At 32.4% G+C, this 25,438-nt stretch overlaps 1 protein-coding gene across 3 annotated transcripts in view; it reads left to right on the top strand.

The window, feature by feature from the left end:
- Positions 1 to 25,063, top strand: part of GRIK2 (glutamate ionotropic receptor kainate type subunit 2) — a 605,730-nt gene extending 580,667 nt beyond the window's left edge. For all 3 annotated transcript variants that reach the window (XM_031456080.2, XM_031456083.2, XM_031456088.2), the window contains 2 exons: positions 11,453 to 11,703; positions 24,254 to 25,063. In XM_031456080.2, coding sequence (XP_031311940.1) covers positions 11,453 to 11,703; positions 24,254 to 24,418 — 416 coding nt within the window. In that variant the 3' untranslated portion in view covers positions 24,419 to 25,063. The remainder of the gene's footprint in view (positions 1 to 11,452; positions 11,704 to 24,253) is intronic.
- The last annotated feature ends 375 nt before the right edge of the window (positions 25,064 to 25,438 follow it).

Raw genomic sequence — 25,438 nt, 5'->3', positions numbered from 1 at the left:
TAAACTATAAGCCTTAGGCTGTAGTTTTTTTTTTTTTCCCTTTTATCTGTTCAACGCAGCTGATCAGATCAACTTTTGCCTTTCTGAGGAAAGCTTAGTTATTGCAGAAAATAGTCATTGACGTTGGCAAGGTCACTTGCGTGAGAAACTCATAGAAATCAAGTTGGATTATACATTTAAGTGGAATCATTTCTCTGCAGTGTGTAGATTAGTGTGGTATAATAGTGTAATGTATTAGTGTTTTCATTAAAGTGAATTTTTAAAAATTATGCAATAGCAAATGATACATTTCTTGTAAACTGACTATACCACAATAAAAAAAGATACATTTCTTTTATAAGGACCTTCTTGGAATTTTAATGTAAAATTATCAGTAGATGTTAATAAAAATTCAAAGGATAATAATAAAATTTTGACATAGCAAAATTATAGACCAGGAAGAATATTTTACCATATTCTTTATTTTCACTGCCAAATAACATTAAATTTAAATACATTAAAATGTCTAATTACTAAAATTTTTAAAATGCATTTAACATATATTTTGTTTTTAGCTGAACTCTGAATGAGAAAAATTTGAACACAATAATTTAAATTTAAAAGAATGAATATTCAAATCACTTACCTGCGGGTATTTTTGTTTCTTCTGTTCAGATAAATTGTTTTCTTGTTTGACTTGATAATACTAAGTTTTTAACTTTAGTAAATTATATTTTACTCATTCATAGCATAGAATAAAATTAAAATGATTTCAAGACTACATTATGAGTGAGTCTTAACTCATAATAACTTCATCAAAGAAGCATAATCCAGAAAGCGGCGTTTCACACTTCACTCCCTCAAATACTTCCGAGAGAAAAATTTCAGGTAGTATTTTATGATTTGCTGTGTGATAGCTCTGCTAAGAATATGGTATCATGAATTATTTATATTTATTTAGTCATTAATGACCACAATGACACACAACTCTAGTACTTGAATGAGGTTCTGACTTCTCATAACCTTTCAGCCAACATAATCTGCATGTTTCAACTAGTTAGTTAGCATTTACCTTTTATATCATCTTGTTCAAGTATGTTGAATTCTTTTGTAATCTGTTATATTTACTTAGTTCTAAAATTTTCTTTAGTTATAAGCAAAAAAAAGGAATGCATTTAGATGTAAAAAAAAAAAAGTTATTTGAGGCTCTTTACCAAGCAAGGGTTAAGGAAATGAATATATTCAAAGTACAGCAATATGGGCTTTGGTTCTGGAAATGTAGATCAGTTCCAGAAATTCCCCAGGATTCTGAGTTCATACCTGCAGGAGCCATAAACCGGAATGAAAATTTTATCTTTATTAATATTCTAAATGTGATCAAAGAGAGGAACTCCCTTTTCTTTGCTTTCATGGTTGCTCAGATTTTTAGCAATTGTCATGGAGGCATATGTGGTTAATTGCAGGAAGTGAAACAGAAAACATTATTTTTTTTTTGGAGCGTATATTCAGAAATATTTTTAAATTATACGTATTTTCCTTTTATCCCCCCAAAGTCCATGCATCCTTCTAGCCTGCTAGGCCTCTAGGGGCCCGTGTCACCATTCATCACTCTGAGTGTGATGATTACTGCCCAAAGTGTGTTGTGAAATCACTGAATGACTCAGATATAAGCTATTTAATTAGGGAAGCTCTGTTTACACAAAAATACCTTAGTGGAGCAATCAACAATGATGTGAAGGTAAATGCTAAATAAGCATAAGCCGGTTTAATTAAGCTTGCAGTGACATTAAATCCCTTTCATAGTTTTCCAGACTGCAGCTATGTTATTTTAATGTGGTATTTACTGTGTGGTAGATTTCTGAAGTTGTAGGTGTTCTTACTCATAATAAGTTAGCTGAACTTCCTTTTCATTTATTAGAATTTAAAAATAAAACAGCTCTGGACGGGGTAAAGCAAAAAAGCAAATCACAGCCGTTTTCATTAAGGAGTATTTAAAATGGGTGAGTGGTTTCGGTTTTGTCCCTTAATACACCATAGGTGATAATCTATTTATCCAAACAGGGAGCATTTCTACTTCATGGCATTTTCAGCTGCATTGCCTCCCTTCTGACCACCCATACTAAAAGGCTTCTGGGCTTCTCTCTTTGCAATGTTGAGTGCATATCACGCTTTGAGGTGGTGGGAGAGCAGCAGTCTAGAAAACATCCATTAGGGCCAGTTGGTGTTATTTTGCTTTGCTGTGTTCAGTCTCATAGAAGTATTGTCATGTGTCTGAAGGGTCTCATTAAAGCTATTTCTAACAATGAACTAGTGGCATACATCATTCATTTATTGGTGTCTCCCAACTTTAATAACACATGGGGAATATGTGTCAGCTGAGAAGGGGATGGAGGAACTTCTGCTCATGTCTGTACCTATTGTCCACGATGCTAAAATTTTCTAACCTTACCCGTGGAGTTAAATCAATAGTAAGTTTCAAACAGTCCATGAATAATTATTTCCGTGAACAAAATCCAACTTAAATGACTCAAATCATAGAGAGCTACTGAAATATACGTAAGCGTGAAGAATGTAACGGGCATTGTAAAGATGAATGTATAAGACCTTCTAACACTAAGGTTGAATTTAAAGTCAATTTTATCACATGCAAAATTGTTATGCACATTTTACTTCTATCATATTTACTTATGCAATTATAAATAATAAAAAGCATTCTTGCTTCATAATTGGATTTTAATATTACCTTTATAAACAATTTTACAACGTATTTTATATTAATATGAATACAAAATAGCTGTAGCTCTATTCGTAATTCTTAATTAACTTTTATCTCATAATGCTCTTATACATAATCAGCCTAAAGTAAAAAATGTTACAATAGGGTGTATCATGGACTCTTTATGGTAGAAGGGTACTACTTTGACACATGAATCATGTGAAATTTCTTTCTTCAATTCTATTTTCTAATGTTAAATGCATGAGATCTCATTGCTTCTTTATTTCTTGTTATTTGATGGAGTGAGAGATGTAAAATTGGTACTAGGAGAAGCGTGTTGTTTGTTTAAGGCAGATGCCAGTGTTTATAAAAATAGAAATCAGTATGAGAAGCATGCTTTTTCCCTAGTTTTGCTCACCATCCATTTCTAGAATTCCCAATTCATCATATAATAAGTACTGTAATATTCATTATTATAGATGCATAAAATTGCCGGCCTTCAGTTCTTTAGCTTTACTGAAATGAATGAATACATTTGTCTTCATTAGATGAACATAATGCACAAAAATTGATGCAAATTATTCATCTTTCTGCAGGTCAACCTTCCATTAGAATGCACTCTATTTTTTCACTGCATAAGCAGCATAATTTTAATGTTGGTGAAGTGATTTTACAAGTCTAAATTGAGATCTACTAATTTTCAGAGCCTGAATTAAACACAAAAAAAGCCAAATTACACCTGTGGAAGCTGTATTTTCCTGGCATATTTGTTAAACTCCAGATTCCATGTCACTGAACACAGACAAGTCTCAGTAAGCTCTGCCTGCTCCACAGACATCATCAACAGACCCTGCAGGCTGGAAGCTAGGAAGCTTCCCGAGGGAATCTGATGAATTGTGAGCACCTGTGTGAGCAGCCTTCATTAACATTGTAAATACTGACCAAATGGTACCTGAACAATGCGTAAATGGCTAATTCTCATGAAAACAGAGTTAGTTCTGATAGATTTCATATGCAAACATTAGATCATTTAATTTATTTTGTTAGTGTCTTGTGGTAATTACTCCAAGGCCAAGGGTTTAAATTCTATTATATATTAGTTAGCCAGATTGACTGTGTCAGATTGTCGTCCTTTGGTTAGCGGGACTAAGTAAGATCAATGAATCACTCGTATTAGGAAAAAAAAAAAAGAAGTCAAAGCATAGAGGAGAACTGTGTAAGTACTAAATTCCAAAGATGAATGCCCTGAAGTTGCTAGTCCTCATGTGAAAGGCATATTCTTATCATGCTGTGTAGAATATGTGGCCTTTGTAGACAGATGACTTGAGTTCAAATCCTAGTTCCACCTGAGTGCCCTCGGTGCCCTAGGTGAAGTTACTAAGCCTTCCTGAGACTCAGTATCCCTACTGGTAAAGCAGTAGAATCATGTCTACATAATTGGATTGTGGTAAGGATTAAACATTTCACATTTATAGCATTTGGATCAGAACATCTTCACCACAAATAATTCTGAATGACTGTCCTGAAGAAATGTTTTATTAATAAGTAAAATGATGTATGTGTGTGATTTAAGTTATTTGAGTCTTACCCTTTTTGCTCTCTATTCTTTATATTTTTAGAAATATTGACTATATTGTAGATGACTGTTAATATGATCCATTCCTAACCATCAGAAATAATTTCCTATGGCACTTAACCAGGGTTTTACCACCAGCCAATCAGTATATTGCAGTTAGGGAAGCATCATTCGGGGGAAAGAAAGTGATCAATATCTACTTTACAAAGATGAGACAACTTCTACGGTAGGGTATTAACTAAATAAGTAACATAAACTTATTCCTTCTTTTAACATTTCTTGAGTGTTTAGTAATTAGAGTACAAGATGTATTCAGAGAAGATTATCTCTGAAGATATGTATGTTTCCTTTTAGTTTTGTCAGTTTATAAGAAATTTGATCACTCTTCCACCTGCTTGGCTCTGTAAAATAATGAACATAAAATATAATTATACATCATCTCCTTTCTTAAGGAGACAAACTTGGAAAAACAAACTTAACATCAAATAGAGAAAATATAATATTGAACATAAACAAGCAGTCTGTTATACAATGCAGGGCCTCAGAGTGGTAGAATTCAGTGAGGACCAAAGTTCAGTTAGGCCAAATTGGAAAAGGGACTTCAGCTCTACTTTCAAGGATGGATATTTTACTCTTCTAAAATAAGCTATTCCCTCTTCCAATGTTTGGGTTCTTGAAGATTAAGTAGGATGATGATTTTATTTAAAGTGGTTCAACTTCTATAATTCATTCATGAAAGTTTAATATTGGATTTAGAATGAAAACACCATAGTAAGAAAAATATTTCTGACATTTCCACTCTTAACACTATTCAAATGATTATTATGCAGATGAGAAATTGTAAGGGAGGCAGGGTTTCTAGAATAAAACTATTTCTATTTTCATATTTAGTGTCTGAGTTTCATGATTTAATACTCAGAGAAGAAATGTGACTACAAACCTACTTCACCAGCCATTTTAACTATTATATATGAAATATGTCAGAGACAGTGAACGTAGTTTATTGTTTTCATTATGTGCTGATAACACTTGCCCTTCTTATTCTTTTTCACATAAGTCAGAGTATTCAGACTATGAATAAAAGGCAGCTGGCCAGAATACATACTCTATCATTTGAATTTTTTTATTGATGCATTTTGTGTGCCTCCTATAACCATCTCCCACTGTAATCTTAGATACTTGAATATTCTCCTGAGGATTCTACAAATATCCCTTTAGGTAGAATGCATTTAAATTACTTTTCCTTAGGGCCATAACACATTGCATTTCGATGTCTACAGCAGAGCAAATAACACAACCTCTATCCAGTTTAAGCCAGTTATAGATTTTGAATACAGGTATTTAACTTAAAAAAATTAATAATTTACCATATGTATAATGTCCTTGGTAGTACATCCACTTGATATCTATATATATTGGCTCCCCAAATCCAGATAGTATCTACCTCATGGTTTCTTCCTTCTCTTCTCTCATTTCTACATTAACGATGTTGTTTATATTTGGCTCCACTCCACCATGACCCTGATATCCTGAACCGAGTTCTATCCTCTATATCTACAAGAAATGAACAAAGTGGGTATGTGGTGCTCTCACTTTCATTTCCCGTTCTCAGACATAACTTTCTGAATCAGGAATGCATATGGGAAAGAAAATAGAGGAAAAGTAGGTGAAAGGCAGCCAAAAAGAAAGATGGGTTATTGTCCCTACTCTGCTTTTCAAAGTAACGCAGCCCTTTTTTTGTGTAACTCATCAATGGACTAAGATTGTTCCATCCATTACCTGGCTCTGTAATACGATGTTCTTTGTTATAATGATCCCCATACTTGTAAAAGTCATTCAACATAAGTGTTTTGTGTTGCAGTGAAAACCAGGAGGCCGGGGTTCATGTTACACTGTTCACCCCTATTTGACTATAATCTAGCACCTGTGTATGCATATGTAATAATTAATAGTAAAAAAAAAAAATTCAGACATGGTCCTTGCCTTCAGGACACTCATATCTTTATCTAGTAGGAAAAAAGATACAGTAGAACATTAGACTATGATGTATTAAATGTTGTACTAGAGAATCTGCCATGTGCTATGGCACCAAAGAGGGATCCTGTACGTCTTTGTGGCAGCCAAGGAAAAGTGTGCAGGTTGGGAAAGAGAAGTAGAAGTTTATCTGGATGTGAAGATGTTCAACCAGAAAACTGGAGGAAATATGAAAACAGGCTCTCCAGGCAATGGAAATACAGCTTTGTAGTTTGTATTGCTGCCAAATTAGGCCTAAGGAGAAGAGGACAAATCAGAGGTTGAAGAGAGGGATTCTGTGACATCTTTAGGAACTGGGGTTCTATTCTGTAGCTTTAGAGCACCACTGAAAAAAGATTTAAGCAAGGAGAGGATGTTCATAGATTTCCACTGTGGAAAGATTACTAGGTATCATGGAAAGCTGATCATTTTTAGCTCTCACTTACCACTCTGTGATTAAAAGGCTATGGGTTAATAATTGATTTTCAAGATGAGATTACTCTTCTTAAACTGTTCTGATTCTCACTCATAGATTCCTTATGTCCTATCAAATTGAAATTTTTTTTTATAGAATATCTTCAAAAGAAAATACAAGGAGTGATGACAATAACGTTCACACCAGTTTAGCCTTTATCTAACAGCAAGTCTGAAATGGGCCCCATGAAGTGTTTAGTTGCTTACATATATTAAATGCTTCATTTGAAAAAATGGTATTATAATTATTAGATATAGATTAGATAAAGATTCATATATAGATATAGGTAAATTTATATCTATAGATATAGACATAGTTTGGGCTCACAGGAAATAACTGAAGATAAAATTTCAGGCATGCATGACCAACTATTAGGTAATTAATACATTATTTTCTGTATGCACATATTTATTCAACAAATACTATCTTTACTGTGTGCCAGGTGTTTTACTAACAAAGCAAATACAATTCCTGTTCTTGTTAAATTTACAGCCTATTAGGGTAAATGAGCATTAAACAAATAGTCACAGAAATTATTTTTTAGTTACAAACTGAAATAAGTTCTACAGAGGAAAAGAACAATGATGCTCTGATATTGTGTGATAGCACTGTTGACTGAATGCAGCATAAAACTGGAAAAAAAGCAATATGAAATTGAATCTTAAATGTAAACATAAAATTTGACTTAGCACTTCTTAAAAACAAATACAAGAGATTCAGTGTGGTAAGAGATAATAAAACCTATCTTTTGCTGAGAAAAAGACTTCAAGAAAATGTGGTCTGGTTCCAATTTTATTGGAAGATTTTTATCATGGAAAGAATGGTAAAAAGAGATAAAGCTCTAAAAGCACCCACAATTTGTTGTGCATTTAGGGCACGGAGCACTCATCTTAGCATAGGAAGCAGGGAGCCATTTCATAAAATGTAACATTGCCAGCAGAGCTGTAATTTAAGAATGGAAGTTGATGGTTCCAGCAGATAGCCTCAGATCTTTTGTGCTAGTGCATCTTTTACTTATTAAGGCACTGACCAGTGGAAACTACTGAAAGTTGATATAAATGCAAGGATGGCACAAGAATTTATAACTTATTTGTCACCCTACCTTATTCTAGATGGTCAATACTAGAAGTGCGAAATGTGTATTTATGGGTTCTACTTATTCTGATGAATTTAATGAGAACCTGAGAAGATATCTAATATCAGAAGTTCGATCTTAACATATCTGAGCTGTATCATAATTGATATATTATAACTGATTCAGCATTTCATTCAAAAAGCATTTGTTGAATGCTTACTGTGTGAAAGGCATTGTGCTGCCTGCTGGATGAATAATGGTTCATCCATCAAATAATGATAAATAATATTTATCAATCCATAAGTCTCCCCAAGAATTTTAATGCAATGTTGACTCCATTTCCTTTATCATTACTATGTTATATAGATGTAATGGATAGGATAAGGAAAATGTTGGGTACGTACTTAAAATGGTCAGTTCGTAAAGAGCATGAAAAGGACCATCAAATGAGCAAATCAATAAATTGTGTGTAGTAGATTTAGACTTTAGAACCAACTATGTATATTAAAACGTGTATTCTGTTCTATAAATAAGAAACTTCTAATGATGAAAAGAAAGCGAAAGAGGGAGGGAGGAAGAGCAGAGGGAGAGAAAAGGAAAGGGGGTAGGGGAAGGGAAGGAAAAGAAACAAGAGAAAGTGTGAGGAAGAGGAAAGGAAAGGTAAAGGAATGGAAGAGTAGCAAGGGAGGTAGGAAGGAGGAAGTCAACTCAATTGAATAAACCCAGCAAGTTAGCTCTGAAATATTGGGTGAGTTTTGTATTAACTGTTCATAACAAATCACAGTTTATTTTCCTAAGGAGCTTTTAATCTCTCTTGTTGGGAGGAATTTTAATGAACTGATATTTTAATGTAAAATTCTTTAATCAAAATTTAACATTTAGGGACATTTGGAGACTAGTTTTTAGTGAGGAAATTCTGAATAGGTGCATGTGTAGTTTTTATTTATGCCCACACATATACTGCCATTGTATGTCACTTGAAACTGCCATTATGCTTCCTTTGAGTGCTGCTTTGTGGTTCAGGTCTTATGCATCTGACATATCAAGGGGCTTCACTATGTAATGATCACGTTTCCTTTCCTTCCTTCCTTCCTTCCCTCCCTCCCTCCCTCCTTCCTTCCCTCCCTCCCTCCCTCCTTCCTTCCTCCCTTCCCTTTTTTCTTTTTTCCTTCTTTCTTTCTTTCTTTTTTCCTTCTTTCTTTCTTTCTTTTTTCCTTCTTTCTTTCTTCTTTCTTTCTTTCTTTCTTTCTTTCTTTCTTTCTTTCTTTCTTTCTTTCTTTCTTTCTTTCTTTCTTTCTTTCTTTCTTTCTTCCTTCCTTCCTTCCTTCCTTCCTTCCTTCCTTCCTTCCTTCCTTCCTTCCTTCCTTCCTTCCTCCCTTTCTTTCTTTCTTTCTTTCTTTCTTTTTTTCTTTCTTCTATGTAAGTTAGGACCTTTTCTTACCTAGTAAATGGGATCAAGAATTTTCCATATATCAAAGTCACTTCCAGGAAAAAGGCCACAATTTTTGTATTAACTACCTGTGACCATTTTCACAAGTATGATCATACAAAAGTTTGTTTCAGATGCTATGTTTCTAATTGAAGGACATATTTGATAGACTATGACTCTCTTAAAATAAATTTTTCAATCAAATATTTATTTCGCAGGGAATATATACATGGTTAATCAGAATACTAATTCAGAGTAAAAGTGACTTTGAAGCTGGTGCCCAGCTAGATGTAGTGAATTAATGAAAACTGGCTAGCCAAACAAGATGACCTTCATTTATGGTTTTTAAATACATGTCAGAGAAGACCAAAACCCCCATTGTCATTCTTACGTTATGTTAGGACTGCCTCAATCAGATACAATACTCCTCATAATATGAAACATTCTGAGAGCTTATTCTGTAGAGAAGATTGAAAATTAAGGTGGATGATTAGATAGATAGATAGATAGATAGATAGATAGATAGATAGATAGGAGCAGATAGATGCCCTCTATTCCAAAGAGTTTATAATCTACTTAGGAAAATATATCATATCTTGAAAGGTAAATAATAGTAATACTAGGTGACATAGGCTGAGTGTCCTCTGAGTGATCAAGGTAGAAGGTGGCATGGGCTAGGCTAATCCACTGAAATCTGCAATGGCTGAGGGGTAGAACTGAAACTGAGTATTTTCATCACAGTAGTATTTGGGAGAGAGTAGAGAAAGGAAACTGAGGACCCAAAATTCCCTTACTATAATTAGGGATTGTTGCACCATAAAAATAAAATATTTGAGCTCTAACTATACAAATGGATAATGCCCCCTTTAGGAGAGCTGTGAAAAATGTATAGAAACCATATATTTAAACATTGCTACTGAGCAGAATGAGGATTATGTTAAAGAAACAGCTCTCCAGCTGGATTTAATAGATCTTCACTCCTGCAACTTTTTCAATAGGCTGCTAACTTTGTATGATTTTCCTTATGTTTCTGCTTTTAGCTGCCTATTCCTGCTGAAAGAGTAATGCTGAATTAGTCCTGTTATATTAATCAAGTGAAGAGAAGACATGTAGTGATGCCCCTTATAAGGCAGAGTAGTTTCCTGGCCAGGTTTTTAAGACCTCTTAGTGAAAAATAAAGCTTTAGGTATGAATGTAAGTGTATTTAAATCAAGACCAAATCATAGGCAACACTGAATATGATCTGATTTTTCTGCTTATAGAAAAACACTTATGGATGATTTTGTGCAGAAAAATGGAATATACAGTATAATGATTTAGGAAAGAAGATTAAACTTTGGAAACTGGCTGTTTTTGGGTAGAAGAAAGCAGTAAGACTGATCCCTGGGGACATGTTGAAAGATGCATATAGTTCAATATTATTCCATGCTTCTGGGCAAACGATTAGAAAAGTTATTAATTATCATATAATAGCAAATGCAGATGAGTATCTGCCCTCATCAGCATAAAAACCAAATTTCATTTATATTGTTGCCTCTACTGAAGAGAATATTTCTCCCCAAAGCATAAAACAATAAGTAAACAACCAAAAAACTTTCAGTGTGTCCCCGTGAGGATTTTTGAATGATCCAAGTCTGTACAAACCTATTCTATCATTCATATCAAATAACAAATATGAGTATTACTTATTATCTGCAGAGTATTAGCTACCTCTCAATATAGCTTAATCATGATTGCCATTAATTGTTGCACTTTATCACAGGAAACATCATTTTTTCTACAACTTTTGTAAAAATCAAGGTTACTGTTCTATCAATGCTCTGTTTCCAGTGTAGAAGGATTCCCAGACATTAAATATTCTTGCACTCTATCCATTTCCTTTTGTAGATTTCTGCTCACCATTTTATTTACTTTTCACTGCTCTGAGCTGAGCCTGCCTTTTAGAAGGAGATATTTTCTTCCTTCTAAACAAAATATATTTTATCCTTCAAAATCAGAAAGGCCACCCACCCTGTTTATCTTGTTAAACTTCTATTCTTTGCCATTTTCCAGCTTTTTTTTTCCTGACTGAAAATAAATATTGGCACACTTTGGAGTGTTTGTAAAAAGCTCTATTCTCTCATCATGTTAACTTTTCTTTAATTATGAAATTCTGGGTTGAAATCGTTAACAAACCTCTTTTTTCTTAGGTTCTCCGTATAGAGACAAAATCACCATAGCAATTCTTCAGCTGCAAGAGGAAGGCAAGCTGCACATGATGAAGGAGAAGTGGTGGAGGGGCAATGGGTGTCCAGAGGAGGAGAGCAAAGAGGCCAGTGCCCTGGGGGTTCAAAATATTGGTGGCATCTTCATTGTTCTGGCAGCCGGCTTGGTGCTCTCAGTTTTTGTGGCAGTGGGAGAGTTTTTATACAAATCCAAAAAAAACGCTCAATTGGAAAAGGTAAATGTCACTTTTTTACAACTTAAAACAATGATTGTTATAATAAAACAAACTATTTTTGATCTTTCCAACCAAGAGTAATGCTTAGAACTGTGACTGTTAATTGTCTTCTGCCCCTCGTTACATAACAAAGCCTCACCCAACTAACGATCACCTTCATGGTTGTTAAATTTAAATATAATACTTTTACTTGAAGCCAGCTTCAGGACAGGTAGCTACTTCTCCTCTTCCTGAAGCCTGAAAAAAGGAGGAACTCCTGCTGCTTGAAGCTCACTGCCATTAGTGTATTAGAGGAATATAATTAATGAAGGAAGTAAAAACCAGAAACTGTAATGTGAGGGAAAAAAAAAAACTTCTCTGGGGATAAAAAGTGTTTTAAGATACAATACTAATTAACAGTTTCAAGTTAGAGAATAAATGAAATTTTCATCTGAAGATTTTTGGTCCAATAAATTTCTAATGGAAAAAAATCTTAACCTGCATTGTGGAAATTATAATTCATTTTCTACATTAAGGAATATGTGAGAATATTGTAGTTTCTTCTTTGTCACTTAATGTTACTCTGAGTGAATCTTTTTATTTCCTTACAGCTGAGTTTCTAGAAGAATATATATAAACCTCAAAAATATTGAGACTATTGTAATTTTTCTTGGGATTTTAATATATTTAGTCTTTTGCACAAATGTCTTTATGTTCTATTCTCAAAAAGTTTGTGAACCTGGTTCAGATTTTGCATTTCTAGTGCTATGATTCCCTCAGTTCTATAAATATAAGGCTGAATATTTATAGAGCTCTCTCTCTTTCAAATGGTACAGGATACTTTTTAATATAAATTTATGACTCTGGACATAAAATGCTGTTTTAACATTTTTAAGTCTTCTGAAATTTTAGTCTTTTAGTATATAAACGTCTCTTTGTTTTTAATTAAAAAACATTTTTTAGATCTTAACTTTTAGATCTGCATAAGAGTGAGATTATATTCTCTTTAATAGGTGAAAGGTTTATGAACTTTTATTGGTAAATATGAAGACAGGAATATGATTTTTTTTCATTTGTCTTTAATAATTTGTGATACTATGATACAATTACTTATTCTTTCTGAAATCAGAATTTTGGAGACAGCATTCCTACATTTTTACTTGACTACGGTACTGATTCCTTGAAATAGTGTTTTTATAAATGACTATTTTGATAGCCCCATTCTGTCTATGAGTAAAATAACCAATTCAAAAGTTTGAAAAAATTTAGACAATCACATGATTTATTTTCCCACAGCATTCAGGATGGATATATCTGCTGACTTGGCTAAATCAAGTATCTGTTGGGTTTGGTGTTACTGACGATTACGTCTAAGTCTACTTTTTATGTTATGATCTTTTTTTATGGTGTCAAAATGATTTTTTGAATCAAATCCAGATAATTAACCAAAGATGAAAAATATTGACTCTTCAATTTTCATTTTTACTATAATTTGTTATTAAATGTGATATTTGGTTAGTTAGTATTTCAAATGAGTCGAAAATTATAGAAGAAATTTAGGTTTTCCAGTTGGAACCTCAAATCATCCTTATGCAATGATTTTCTTTCAGTTATAGCTCAATATTAAAATAAAACAAAAACAATCTCATGACAACATGTGGTATTCTATTGCTCCTTTCTATTTATATCCTGTTCATATGACTTACCTGGCCCATGTCTCTGTGCAAAATTATCTTAAAAGCATTTTGTTTAAAATTTTAAAAAGGACATGGGGATTACTTTTGTGAAATAACCTTTATTGTCATTATAAATGACTAGTTTAGTTGAATTTTTTATATATCAACAAGCTGTCACTTCCTATGGAGCTCTACAGCCTTCTAAAAAAATAGAAAAAGAAGATCAGTGTACTTTTTATTTTTGGCTGAAACAGATAAAATATTATATTGGAAAGAAGCAACTGTGTTGACATGACATGAACATTATTAGTCACATTCCCCAATGCTCACACACTGTCTCCACATAGCTTCTGTAATGCAGTTCAAATTCCCCAGCTCTGTCCACCACTGTAGTTTTATCTTTTGTTTCTCCCTAATTTGTACCTGTACTCTAGCCACACTAAATTACTTTCAATGTTCCAAGGTCATCCAGCTTTTTAAAAACCCTCTTCCATTCGACCTGAGCAAACTTTGTCCATTTTCTACCTGGCAGACTCCCACTAGTCATTTTAAATCAGAGATTCAAGAGCAGGTATCAACTTGCCAAGAAAGCTTTTCCTAATCAATAGGCATAATGGATTTGGGTACAGTGCGCAGCTGTTTCCACAAGGTGGTGTTAGATTTTTATTTTCTTTTCCAAGAGGGGGGAAATGTGACCTATATATCTCATTTTTTTTTTTTTAACTTGGCTGATTTCAAGTACTACTATCATTCCAAAAATTTCCTACAACTTTGAGAAAGTTGGGAATGTATTTTGTCCATTTCAGACCACATCCATCTTTTTCTCTGTGAAACCTATGCACATCTCCATTCTCCCTTAGCACACTATTTTATTCAAATGTTGATTTCTCTGTGTGGGTGCTTCTCTCCCTGTTAGACTCTTAGTTCCTTTAGGATAAGGACCTCATGATTTTAGTTTGTACCTCCAAGCTCTCCAACAGTGCCTGTTGGCATAAGATAATCTCTTTCTTTCTTTCTTTCTTTCTTTCTTTCTCTCTTTCTTTCTCTCTTTCTCTCTTTCTTTCTTTCTTTCTCTCTTTCTTTCTTTCTTTCTTTTTTCTTTCTTTCTTTCTTTCTTTCTTTCTTTCTTTCTTTCTCTCTCTCTCTCTTTCTTTCTTTCTTTCTTTCTTTCTTTCTTTCTTTCTTTCTTTCTTTCTTTCTCTTTCTTTCTTTCTTTCTTTCTTTCTTTCTTTCTTTCTTTCTTTCTTTCTTTCTTTCTTTCTTTCTTTCTTTCCTCTCTATTTAAATTAATAATTAAATAGAGTCCAGTAACTTACTTGGAAAAATCTACCATAAACAATAAAAAAGAATTGTTTCCATATAAGTGAAAAGAAATTTGTTTATAAAGTAAATAATTATGGGTTTATTAGAAGTGACCCATTTTATTAATTTTAATAAATTAGGTTCTTGGGCTCAATTTTCCCTCATTTTCTTGAGAAAAAGAATTTATTTTCTTGGGCTATATGGTTTGTTTAACAGCTTGTTTAATTTATTAAAATTAACTGTGAAATATTCCTAGATTTTCTTATAAGATATGCATGAGAACATACAGGAATTCAGAGTTTATTTATACTTATAATTGTGTCTTTAACCGAAATTTTTTAGATTTTAAAAACAAAGTAAACATTTGTAAAATTGTTTATTTAATCAATAATTATTTATTGAGAACTAAATATGCAATGAATTATGTTTGCACCTTAAAGGTAAGCAAAAATATATTATTCACGATTCCTATCCCAAAGTGCTTTATTTATTTTCCCTTCTCTTTTTATGTTTTCTTTCTTATTTCTTTAATTTATAGTATTCTAGTATTTTTTAAAAGAACAAATGAAATTTTCTATCTTTATCTACATAGGCTGGCAGATAAACACATAGTACAGCTGAAAATGAAGTTTATGTGTAAAATTTATGAATAACTGATGTATTTCTATGTTAAGTCTTACCTCCAATGATGATGATAATGATAAAATCAGTAATAATTATTATCTAAAGGTGAAAATAAAATGTCTTTTATAGCACATATTTTATAATTTATTAATGGAACAAATAGATCTTAATGACTATAACGTTTTTATATTTCCAAATTGATAATTAAGAGTAGTAGAAGACTGTATTATTTTTAAATGAGGGCAGGTTAAATCTGAAAACAGAAGGTAATGCTGAAATATGTAGATCTTAAAAAAATCTCAAAACTGTAAATGCATTCCTTTCAGATAACCACAAGATGGTGTATTACAATTTTTGGAACAATTAATGGCTTTAATTTTGATGCAAATATTAATGCATCAAAGATACATTACTTTTCATTTATTTAAACTTATAAACTAACTAAGTATTTATTTTTCTGATTTTTTTTCACAGTTTAACTTGACCATTTAGAAAGATACTCAGATTTTTCTTTCATAAAAATCTGTCTGAAAAAGTAATGAATCAACATGTGCATTTTCTAATTGATTTTCTTTTTGCCTTACCTTTTTCCTGATTTTAAAAATATTACTACAGTAAGCAGTCCAAGAAACTGTGTACTTCTTTAGACAACTATCAGTGCTTTTCATTACGTGGATTTGTTTCAAATGTCCTGTGTTTACCTTCTAGGTCTTACTTATAACTGAAAAAAATCTGCTTAATACTAACAGAATTTTATTTTCTCTGGTAATATACTACCTTTATGATAACTCATTGGTTTTGTAATCATGAGTTATAAATAATTATAATACTTTCAATTTTTATAAAATATTTTATGACATAATTATGTTCTATTAATTTATGCTTGAAATTATTCATCTTTTTAAAAATATTTGAATATACCCTCTTTTAAAAGATATACATAATCCTGCCCTCTTCTGATTTCTAGCAAGAGTAGTAATATAACTTACATAGTTTGCTCTTTTGTTTTTGTCTGGTATGTATATAGAAATATTTTCTTTTCCACATAATAGAAAATGGATTTGCCTGTACAAATGTTCTTGACTGAACAGCTTGAATCTGAATCTGAGTTTTCTGATATGAAAAACTTAATGACAGAAATATTTCCTTTCTTAATACTTAAGTATAAACAAAATGTAGTATATATGTCTGAGAAAAATATATAAATTATTGCTCAGATATTGAATTACTAAGCTATGTGTCCTGTCTTGGATACACATTTTTGTTCTAACTTTCCACTAAGATGATTGAGGTACATTTTGAGAACGACTTAGTATGGTTGCTTTCAGGATATAGTCCATTTTAGTCAACGTAGTTATTTGTATTATAGAACAATAACATCATATCAAAGGTAATCTCTAAATAATGATATTTTTCAGTCACTGACTGAAAAGTCAAAAAAAATTTTGAGGGCACATAGAATGTTTTTCAGTGTATAGCTGAATAACAAATGTAGAAGGCAGTTGTAACTCCTAGTAAAAGGACAACTGAATGAAACAATGCAATTTGGGGAATAAGAAGAAAATCAGAGTGGTTTAGTTTAAACCTTCAAGACTAGGGATCCTGGGTGAAAGATTATTCACAAGGAAAACACTTTTCAAAGTTGGCTGAACCTGCATTTCATGGAACCAGAAGAATGAAAACAGATCGTTCACAGGTCCTGATACACAAATTGCTTCCGGAATGTTGAAGAATTAGTTCTAACAGGAGTAATGTTTTGTAAAAGAAGTCATTTATTGGATAAGATATAGTCAAGCAAACATCGTCATAAATCATCAGTAAAGCTTCTATTTCAATTTTACGTTTTCCAAATAATGCCTATTTATAAACCACAGACTATCTGTGCTTTTCATTTATGGGATTTTTATTTAATGTATAGAATTTTAACTTAATGTATGGAATTTTAACTGCCTTTAACTGTTCTGAAATTAAAAGTTCTGAGTACATTTTTAATATGAAAAAATTTAGCTATAAAGCATGTTGCTATTCAGAAGTTAAAAGTGGCAAATAAACTTTAGACAAATAGTGCATTTTGTATTGTTTCTATGTTACTGCCTTTCTCTGAGAGCAGAGCATCTCTGTTTCCATTAATGGCATATGTAAGGACTAACTGGATGGCTCTTAAAAATGCTCTTACATGTAAACATAAAATCATACTTCAAAATGAGATGCCAGTGTTCATTTTACTCACTAATCTACTTGCAAATCAGCAATAGGATTTTGTCATTTATTTATGAGAAGCCATACTCTGTTTATGCCCATAAATAATGTTTTAAAATAAGATTCAAGCTGACAGATAATAATTTTACTACCTTATTTTCATAAATGACTTTAGAGTTTTTAAAGTGTAATATTGCATCTGAGTCCAAAATAACTCTGGGAACCGTGCAACGATTCTTATCCATATTGTGCAGATGAGGATAAGTGTCTCAAGGGTCAAATATGTTTCCCAAGGTCAAAGATGCCCAGGATAACTATTTACACTATTTTATACTGCACTACAAAATAGACATAGAATATTTAGCCATTTTTCTTAACAGTTTTTCTCCCTGATGTTTTGATCAAATGTGTGGAATAGAAATTAGAATTAGGTAAACAGACTGTACTGTGGTCATAAGCAGTCATTGCTGTAATATAGTCATTATTTTTATTCACAAAGCTGATAACATTTTAACCACTGTACCTTAAGGAAAGAGAGCTTTCCCGAAATTAAGCATTACTTATTTGGATATTACATACTTTGTTGAAAAACTGTATTATTATGACTACTAGCCAGACTATGATGATTAACATGGCTTTTTGTTAAAATTCATTTCACAGCTGTATCGACTAAAGTGGTGTTGAAGCTTGTCAAAGCTTATTGATTTTTCTAGCTTAAGTAGGGGACATGTAAAAATGTATAATGATGCCCCATTTTTCTCTGTCTCATTGTATTTGCAAAATGCAATATAAAGATATTCAGTAACTTTCTGTAAGAGTCAAGGTTTCTGAGAATATTTTAATCTTTGGTTATGTTTATCAGTGTAAAACAATCCAGGCTAAAGAGTAGGATGCCTTGTCATTTTATTTATTGAGAAAAAATATATTTCTTTTAGATCTATAATTTTTTTCTGCCTGGTTTATCATTTAGTATTGAAAAATTACCATTTATTAAGAACAGAGTCCAGGTAAAAGGCGCAGCTGAAATTCACACTGCTGTCAATGAGGCAGGCTAGTATAATAAAGCACTCACAGGATGGAAGTCAAGAGAATAGTGTTCCTCTTTCAGCTTGGAAACCAGTTATGTGCATAACATTAGATAGATAACTTGACTTCTTGAGTTTAATGTCTCTAGCTGTAAAATCAGAGTGATTAAGCAATAGGGCCACTAAAGAACCTACAGGTCAAGTCCCATCTGGCTCTGCACAGCTGATCTAAATAATACAATTTTTTCAAAAAGAGAGCTGCTCTAGAACTGAGTATCAAGATCAAAATTCCTATACCTATATTTTTGACATGAGTGTCTTAGTCATTTTTCATCTCTCATTGCTACACTGTTACTTCACTATATCCATATAGTCTTAGGTAAATTCATACTTCTGATGTATACATTAGCTATTTTTAAAAGACTGCCAATTAAAGAGTATAAATTGAAAGGAAAGGGTCAATTAAATGACATTTAACTTCCTCATTCAGTCCACCAACATTTATATAAAATATTGCATATTTTACCTGATATCCTTTTTATTTCATTTTAGTTATTATTTAATTATTATCTAATGTGAAATAAATTTCTGCAGGGATTAATTATAGTGACTGGATTTGTCTCTACTGCGTTTGCTTTGGAACTCTTGGTTAAACGGCCTATAGCATCAGAAATTAATTTAAAAGTGTGAAAATGAACTAAGTATTCATAATCAGTTAACAAATAATTTAAATGACAGACAAAACAAAACAGTTTGGTTGATATATGCTAGTATATATTAGGACACTGAGCTACAAAACCTGATGGAAGGAAACTGAAGATTTTTGGTAGGGATTCAATTAGAAACTGTATGCAAAAATGCTTGGAAATTATTCTGAATGCATATCAGAATATCATTTAGTTAATTGTATACTAAGAATAGGACAGCAGGACATATAAAAGAGAGTTTCCTCCTTACAAAATAAATACTAAATAGAGAACTGATGGTAGCATATAGTGTTTATGATTATTTCTCCTTCAGTCGATAAGTGACTATATATATTCAACATGAAAGTGATGAGCTTCAAAGTTTAAAAAATTAAACTGGTTATCTTTCATCAGTTGCTGTTTTTGAAAAAAGACATTGCTAAGTGTAAACTTAAAAATGAAGTTTAAATATATCAGCGTTCAATATGGAGCATGTTTACAACAAGATTCTAATATTAAAAAAAAAGTATGTGCTTCTCCCAATGCAGTCACATCATGTTATTATATAAACATACCTGTAAATTAGAAAGATAAGCTATTAAGAATAAATTATTCTATAACACTTAGGATGATATTCTTGAGAACATTTATCTGTGGACTATTTACGTGTTGTCTTATACTCAAAATAAAAAAAAATATATATATATATAGCTTCTTTAAAAGGCAATGTAAATACAGCCAAATATATACTTTTAAGATTTCCAACCTTGTTGTTTCAAGAATTAGAGATGTGTAAATACAGGTTGCCTCATCAAATATAGTGAATTTTATAATGAGTTTAACTAATTTAAATGCAATTATACATGCTAACAGCTCAAAGATTTAAATTTTCATTTTCAGGAATCTTCTATTTGGTTAGTGCCACCCTACCATCCAGACACTGTTTAGTAAACTTTTGAAACTTACTAAAAGAGGTTTTTAATAATGGTTAGTATCCTTGTGCCTTTCTTTTTTCTTTTTGTAGTCTGTTATATTAATGTGAAGAAACATTTTTGTTGTTGTTTTCACCCTAATAAACTTAACCTTATTTAATGACACAATTTGTCTGTTTCTATCCCAAAGAAGTGATTTGAAAAGCATGGTAGTTTTCCTTCTCATCTTTCCTTCCTCCCTCAGTCTTTCCCTTCCTCCTTTCCTTCCTTCCTCCTGCCCTTCTTTCCTTCCTTTCTTTTCTTCCTTCTCTCCTTTCTGCCTGCCTTCCTTCCCCCCTCTCTCTCTTGCTCTTTCTCATTCTTTCTTCTTCCCCTTCTCCCTCCTCTTCCTCATCTCCCTTCTTCTTCATTATAACACAGGAAACTCCTATTAAGTGCACTTGAGTTTTTCAAAACTTTATTTCATAGTTCAGTAAAAAGACATTTAAAAAATTTAGATCTTGATATGAAGAAAGACAATTTGTCTCTATCAAAAGACAAGTAAGAACTTTAAAAATCAGACATAGTAATTTTTTGATAACATTAAACACAGAGAAACTGTATTTCACAATCATCTCTACAGTTTCAACTTTAGATTCTGACATAGATCAAGACATGGAATTTATATTTTAAAGCTTAAAAAAATATGAATGTGTTTGCCCTAGTGCTATAAGTGAATGGTACTTTATGGTTATCAGTAAATTTTTCAATTTTGTCTTGTTGATTCCAAACTTTCACTCAAATCTAAATAAAGGTTTTCACAGTTTTGTGAAGGAGTAGAAATGTTATATAAGTGAGAAGAGAATCTATTGCCTCACAGCGACTTTATTAGAACTTAGGATTTTTTTAGGTAAATTTACATTGATGGATCAAAAAAGAACTGGCAAAATTCAGCTTTTTCAGAGAAAAAATAATTAACAAAAATGATAACTTGACATTATATAATCAAGGTTACTGATTGCTTAAAGTTTGCTTCATTAAAATTTTCACTTTCTAATAGCTTTGTAAAATAGAGAAAGTCTAAAATGGCAATGGTGGGGTTACATTATTATAATTTGCAGGGTTTCTAAATTTGTAAATATAATTAACTTAAGATAAATGTAAATTAGAGATAAAAGTATTGTGATCTTTGGGGAAGGTTTTTCACCTACATTTTATATTAATCAGCATTATAAATTTTAAATTACATAAAATTGCTTTAAATAAGTTTCATATGTCTTTATTTGTAGTTTGAAGTATAGGATACTAAATACACTTCTTAATACTAGAAATAAAGTTGAATCCTTTCATAGTGGAATGGGTATGTACCTTCATAAGGTATTTTTTCCTAAGAACATGAGTTGTTTACACCACTTACAATGGACAAAACAGTTAATTAATGGCTTCATTTTATTATTTTTTGAAACTAGTATAAACAAAATGTTAAAAAAAATTGAGTTTGCCAAAAGAGGTGTTATAAATTATTTAATATTTGAGAATTTATTTGTTTTATGTGAAGGCATATTTCAAACAATTCAACGTTATTCACATCCTATAACATTTTAGAGTGTCAATGACATCAGGTTCTAAACTTGGTACATTATCTAATCAATTCTTCTGTTAAATGTTTCAACAGAGAACCAAGACTAAGTTACCTCAAGACTATGTATTCCTCCCTCTTTTGGAGTCAGATTTTTCCATTTCTACAGTGTTGTCATCATCACCATCTTCATCATCATTCTCATCATGTTCTTAATAAGTACATCTAATAGTAGGTATTAAGCTACAAGAAACACTGTGTCCATATACTGGTGTCATACAGATCCTTTAAAAGGAAATAGAATTCATGAATTTCAGAACTGTATAACTTAACACATAATAAACAATGCATAGCAATAAGTCTGTAGTTACTGGGGAATTCACATGTGACGTTTAATCATCTCCCACTACAAGTACTAATAAATTAATATATTTTACTATTTTAACGTTATTAAACAAAGTTCTGTCTAATTAATTAGATCACTTGTAGACAATGCTTTTTACTAAGCTTCTGAAAAAAGACTTCTAAGCAATTAAATTAGGGATATTGTTCAATAAGAATTAAAATGTTAGGGTCATATATAGCTATGGTTAATTCAGTCAACGTTTAAAGAACACGTGTATACAGACAGTGCCATGAGAACTTGATCTCTGCTCTTTAAAGTTCAGTGAGAGGGATACATAGACGACCTAGAGGCCAGATAAACATGAGCATGAGTGAAAAATACTAAAGGGACAAGCTAAATTGAGTGAGAATAACGAGCCTGGTCAATTGGAAAGTGATTCCTGAATAAGTCAAAATCTGAGTCATGTCCTGCAGGAAGGGATAAAACTGGATTGATAAGAAGGAGGAAAGAACTCAGCAGAGTACCCGAGCAGGGAGAAGCAAAGGAGAAAAACCTCGGAGGTCCAAGCAGAGAAGGATATGTGTAGAGAAGAAAGAAAAGGTTTAGGGGAAAGAATGGGTAGAACTGACTCAGAGAGGTCATTATGGGGAAAAAAAGGAGATCTGGATTTCATGTTTCTTAGATGAGAAAATACCGTTAATAACTGATGTTTATAACAATAGATTTCTCTGGTAATTGTAAGCCTTTCAGAAAGTAATAGCCTAGATGTAGATTTCAGAAGATCACTAACGAAACTATTCAGGAATGCACATACACACAAAAAAAATCCATATAGCTGGAAGTGGACAAGAAGGTATTAGGGCAGAGTCGAAAAATCACAGAATTGGGTATCAGGGTATCTTGCTGGAGTTGCAGGTGTGAGCTGCAGAAAGTGACTTGCCCTCTCTCTGAATCAGTTTCCTCTGTCATACTTTAATTCAGTATTAAAGTATCACAAAAGATGATGTATGCAAAGTTTTTTTTAAAATATAAGGCACATATATTGTATTACATATTTTTATCCTGTATTATTTTGGAATTACCCTAAGTTGATAAACAACAAAGGAGCAACACCAAAAGCAAAAAAATAAATCTTCACATGCATATTTGATTAGGTTTATCTCATTATGTTTTCATCTCACTTTTTGGAATTGTATAAATTTTTCATACTTGTCCACATTTTTGGTTGTTGTCCATGTTTTTAGTTCTTGCACAGAAAAAGCCTAAGTCTTAGTACCTCTGAATGCCAACACCAATAAGAAACTGGTTCAGGAATCTGCTTTATATGTAACTAACACAGGTGTATCTCAACTAGCTGGGGACAAACAAATTTCTGTTTCATGTTTTTGACTATGTAATAGGAATTTGTGGAGCATGTAATAATGAGCCCTAGTTATGCAGAATTTCTAGCAAATCTACTGCCAATGCAATGGGGATTTTAAAAAATATACATTTATAGGGTCGTTCTTCCTTCACGAAATAAATTCTTTACCAACTCACAGTTACAAGCTGATGATGGCAAAAAAAGTTAATATTTGTGCATGGATTCTTAATGTGCTACAATTTGTCATTTCGTGATGAAATCATATGTGTTTGTAATCATCACCAATAGTTTTTGAGGCATAATCACAAAAAGACATTATGAATACCAGAAATTATTTTCCATACTTTATGTCTAAATGTGTGAGTATGATTTTTGTTCTGTTTTGAGATGCACAATGAAGAGTCCATGTTTAAAGAACATTTTCCTGTCTCATGTTGTGATCTAGAAACTAGTGCATTTTTTCTAATTTTTTTAAATAGCAAGAATGGATTTCTGGTAACTGATTTGTGTATATGTGCTTGGATTTAAATTTTAAGGTAGATGTGTATCTTACACTGTTAATCAATTTTATATCTGAAAATCTTATTCAACATAATGTGTAATGTATGCATTCCTAGTTGGCAGTTCATTTCACTATCAAGTGGAGATTTTCTTTAAACTTGCCCACTTTGATAAAATATTTTAATTATCATGTTTTATGTATTAAAAGTGTAACAATTTGTTGTAACCTTCATAATGAAATTTTTCAAAATTTCAAGGCTGCTATGTTGACTAGTCTGTTGAGAATGATTTTAATATTGCGTTAGGACTGTTGCAGTTGACCTGTTTCGTAATACCCTGTTTTCTGTGTTATTCTGTAGAGGTCCTTCTGTAGCGCCATGGTAGAGGAACTGAGGATGTCCCTGAAGTGCCAGCGTCGGTTAAAACACAAGCCACAGGCCCCAGTTATTGTGAAAACAGAAGAAGTTATCAACATGCACACATTTAACGACAGAAGGTTGCCAGGTAAAGAAACCATGGCATAAAGCTGGGAGACCAAACACCCAAGCACAAACTGTCGTCTTTTTTCCAAACAATTTAGCGAGAATGTTTCCTGTGGAAATATGCAACCTGTGCAAAATAAAATGAGTTACCTCATGCCGCTGTGTCTATGAACTAGAGACTCTGTGATCTAAGCAGTTGCAATGATCAGACTTGATTTCCAAGCATCATGGATCAACCAAGTTACACGGGGTTACACTGTTTATCATGGGTTCCTCCCTTCTTCTGAGTGAATGTTACATACGCATTTTGTGGCTGGTTTCAAATGCAGTCCAGTAAGAAATTACAGGTTCCTTTTGAAGTCCAACTGTTGCCAGGAGATGGAATATCAATGCCCCAAGGGTAACCAGTAAAAAAAATCATTAAGAATAAAAATACCTGGAATCAGCAAAAACTGTAGTGTTACAAGAAACAGTACAGTCTTCTGAACACCCAGATAAGAGGGTGGTGATGTTACTGGCCCCGAGTTACTCAGTATAATGATCATCTGAATAAATGATATGTGTTTATAGGATGTGAAAAAAATGTAATGCAAGACAAATATGAATTTCATGGCAAGTGGAATATAAAGCAGATCTTCATCAGTGTTTTTCTTTCTTTTCTTTCTTTTTTTTTTTTTTTTTTTTTTTGACAGTCTGTGTCACTGATTGAGATAGAAGTGTCAGTTACCAAGGCAATAATGTTTTTTCTTATATTCACCACGGCAGGAGATGTAACATGAAACTCTACCAAATCCCTACCCATTCCCCTGACATTTCCCCAACCCCACACCAAGAATAAAAAAGCAACAGTTGGTTCCAAGATTCTGAATTAAAAAGGATGATGTTTTGCAATCTTTGTCTGAAGTTGTAAAAGAGGGCTGAGAATTGATAGTTATGTGGAAGACTGAAACTTTCATTCTAACATCCAGATCTGTTAATCTAAACCCTCCTTCCTGCTATAAATGAACTCATTGGAGCCTGGGCAGATCTCAGTGAATGGAGAAAGGGGACTGGTCAGCTATA

This window comes from Camelus dromedarius, chromosome 6 (assembly GCF_036321535.1).
Source record: "Camelus dromedarius isolate mCamDro1 chromosome 6, mCamDro1.pat, whole genome shotgun sequence".
Lineage (NCBI taxonomy): Eukaryota > Metazoa > Chordata > Mammalia > Artiodactyla > Camelidae > Camelus > Camelus dromedarius.
This window is presented reverse-complemented; position numbering and strand designations above follow the sequence as displayed.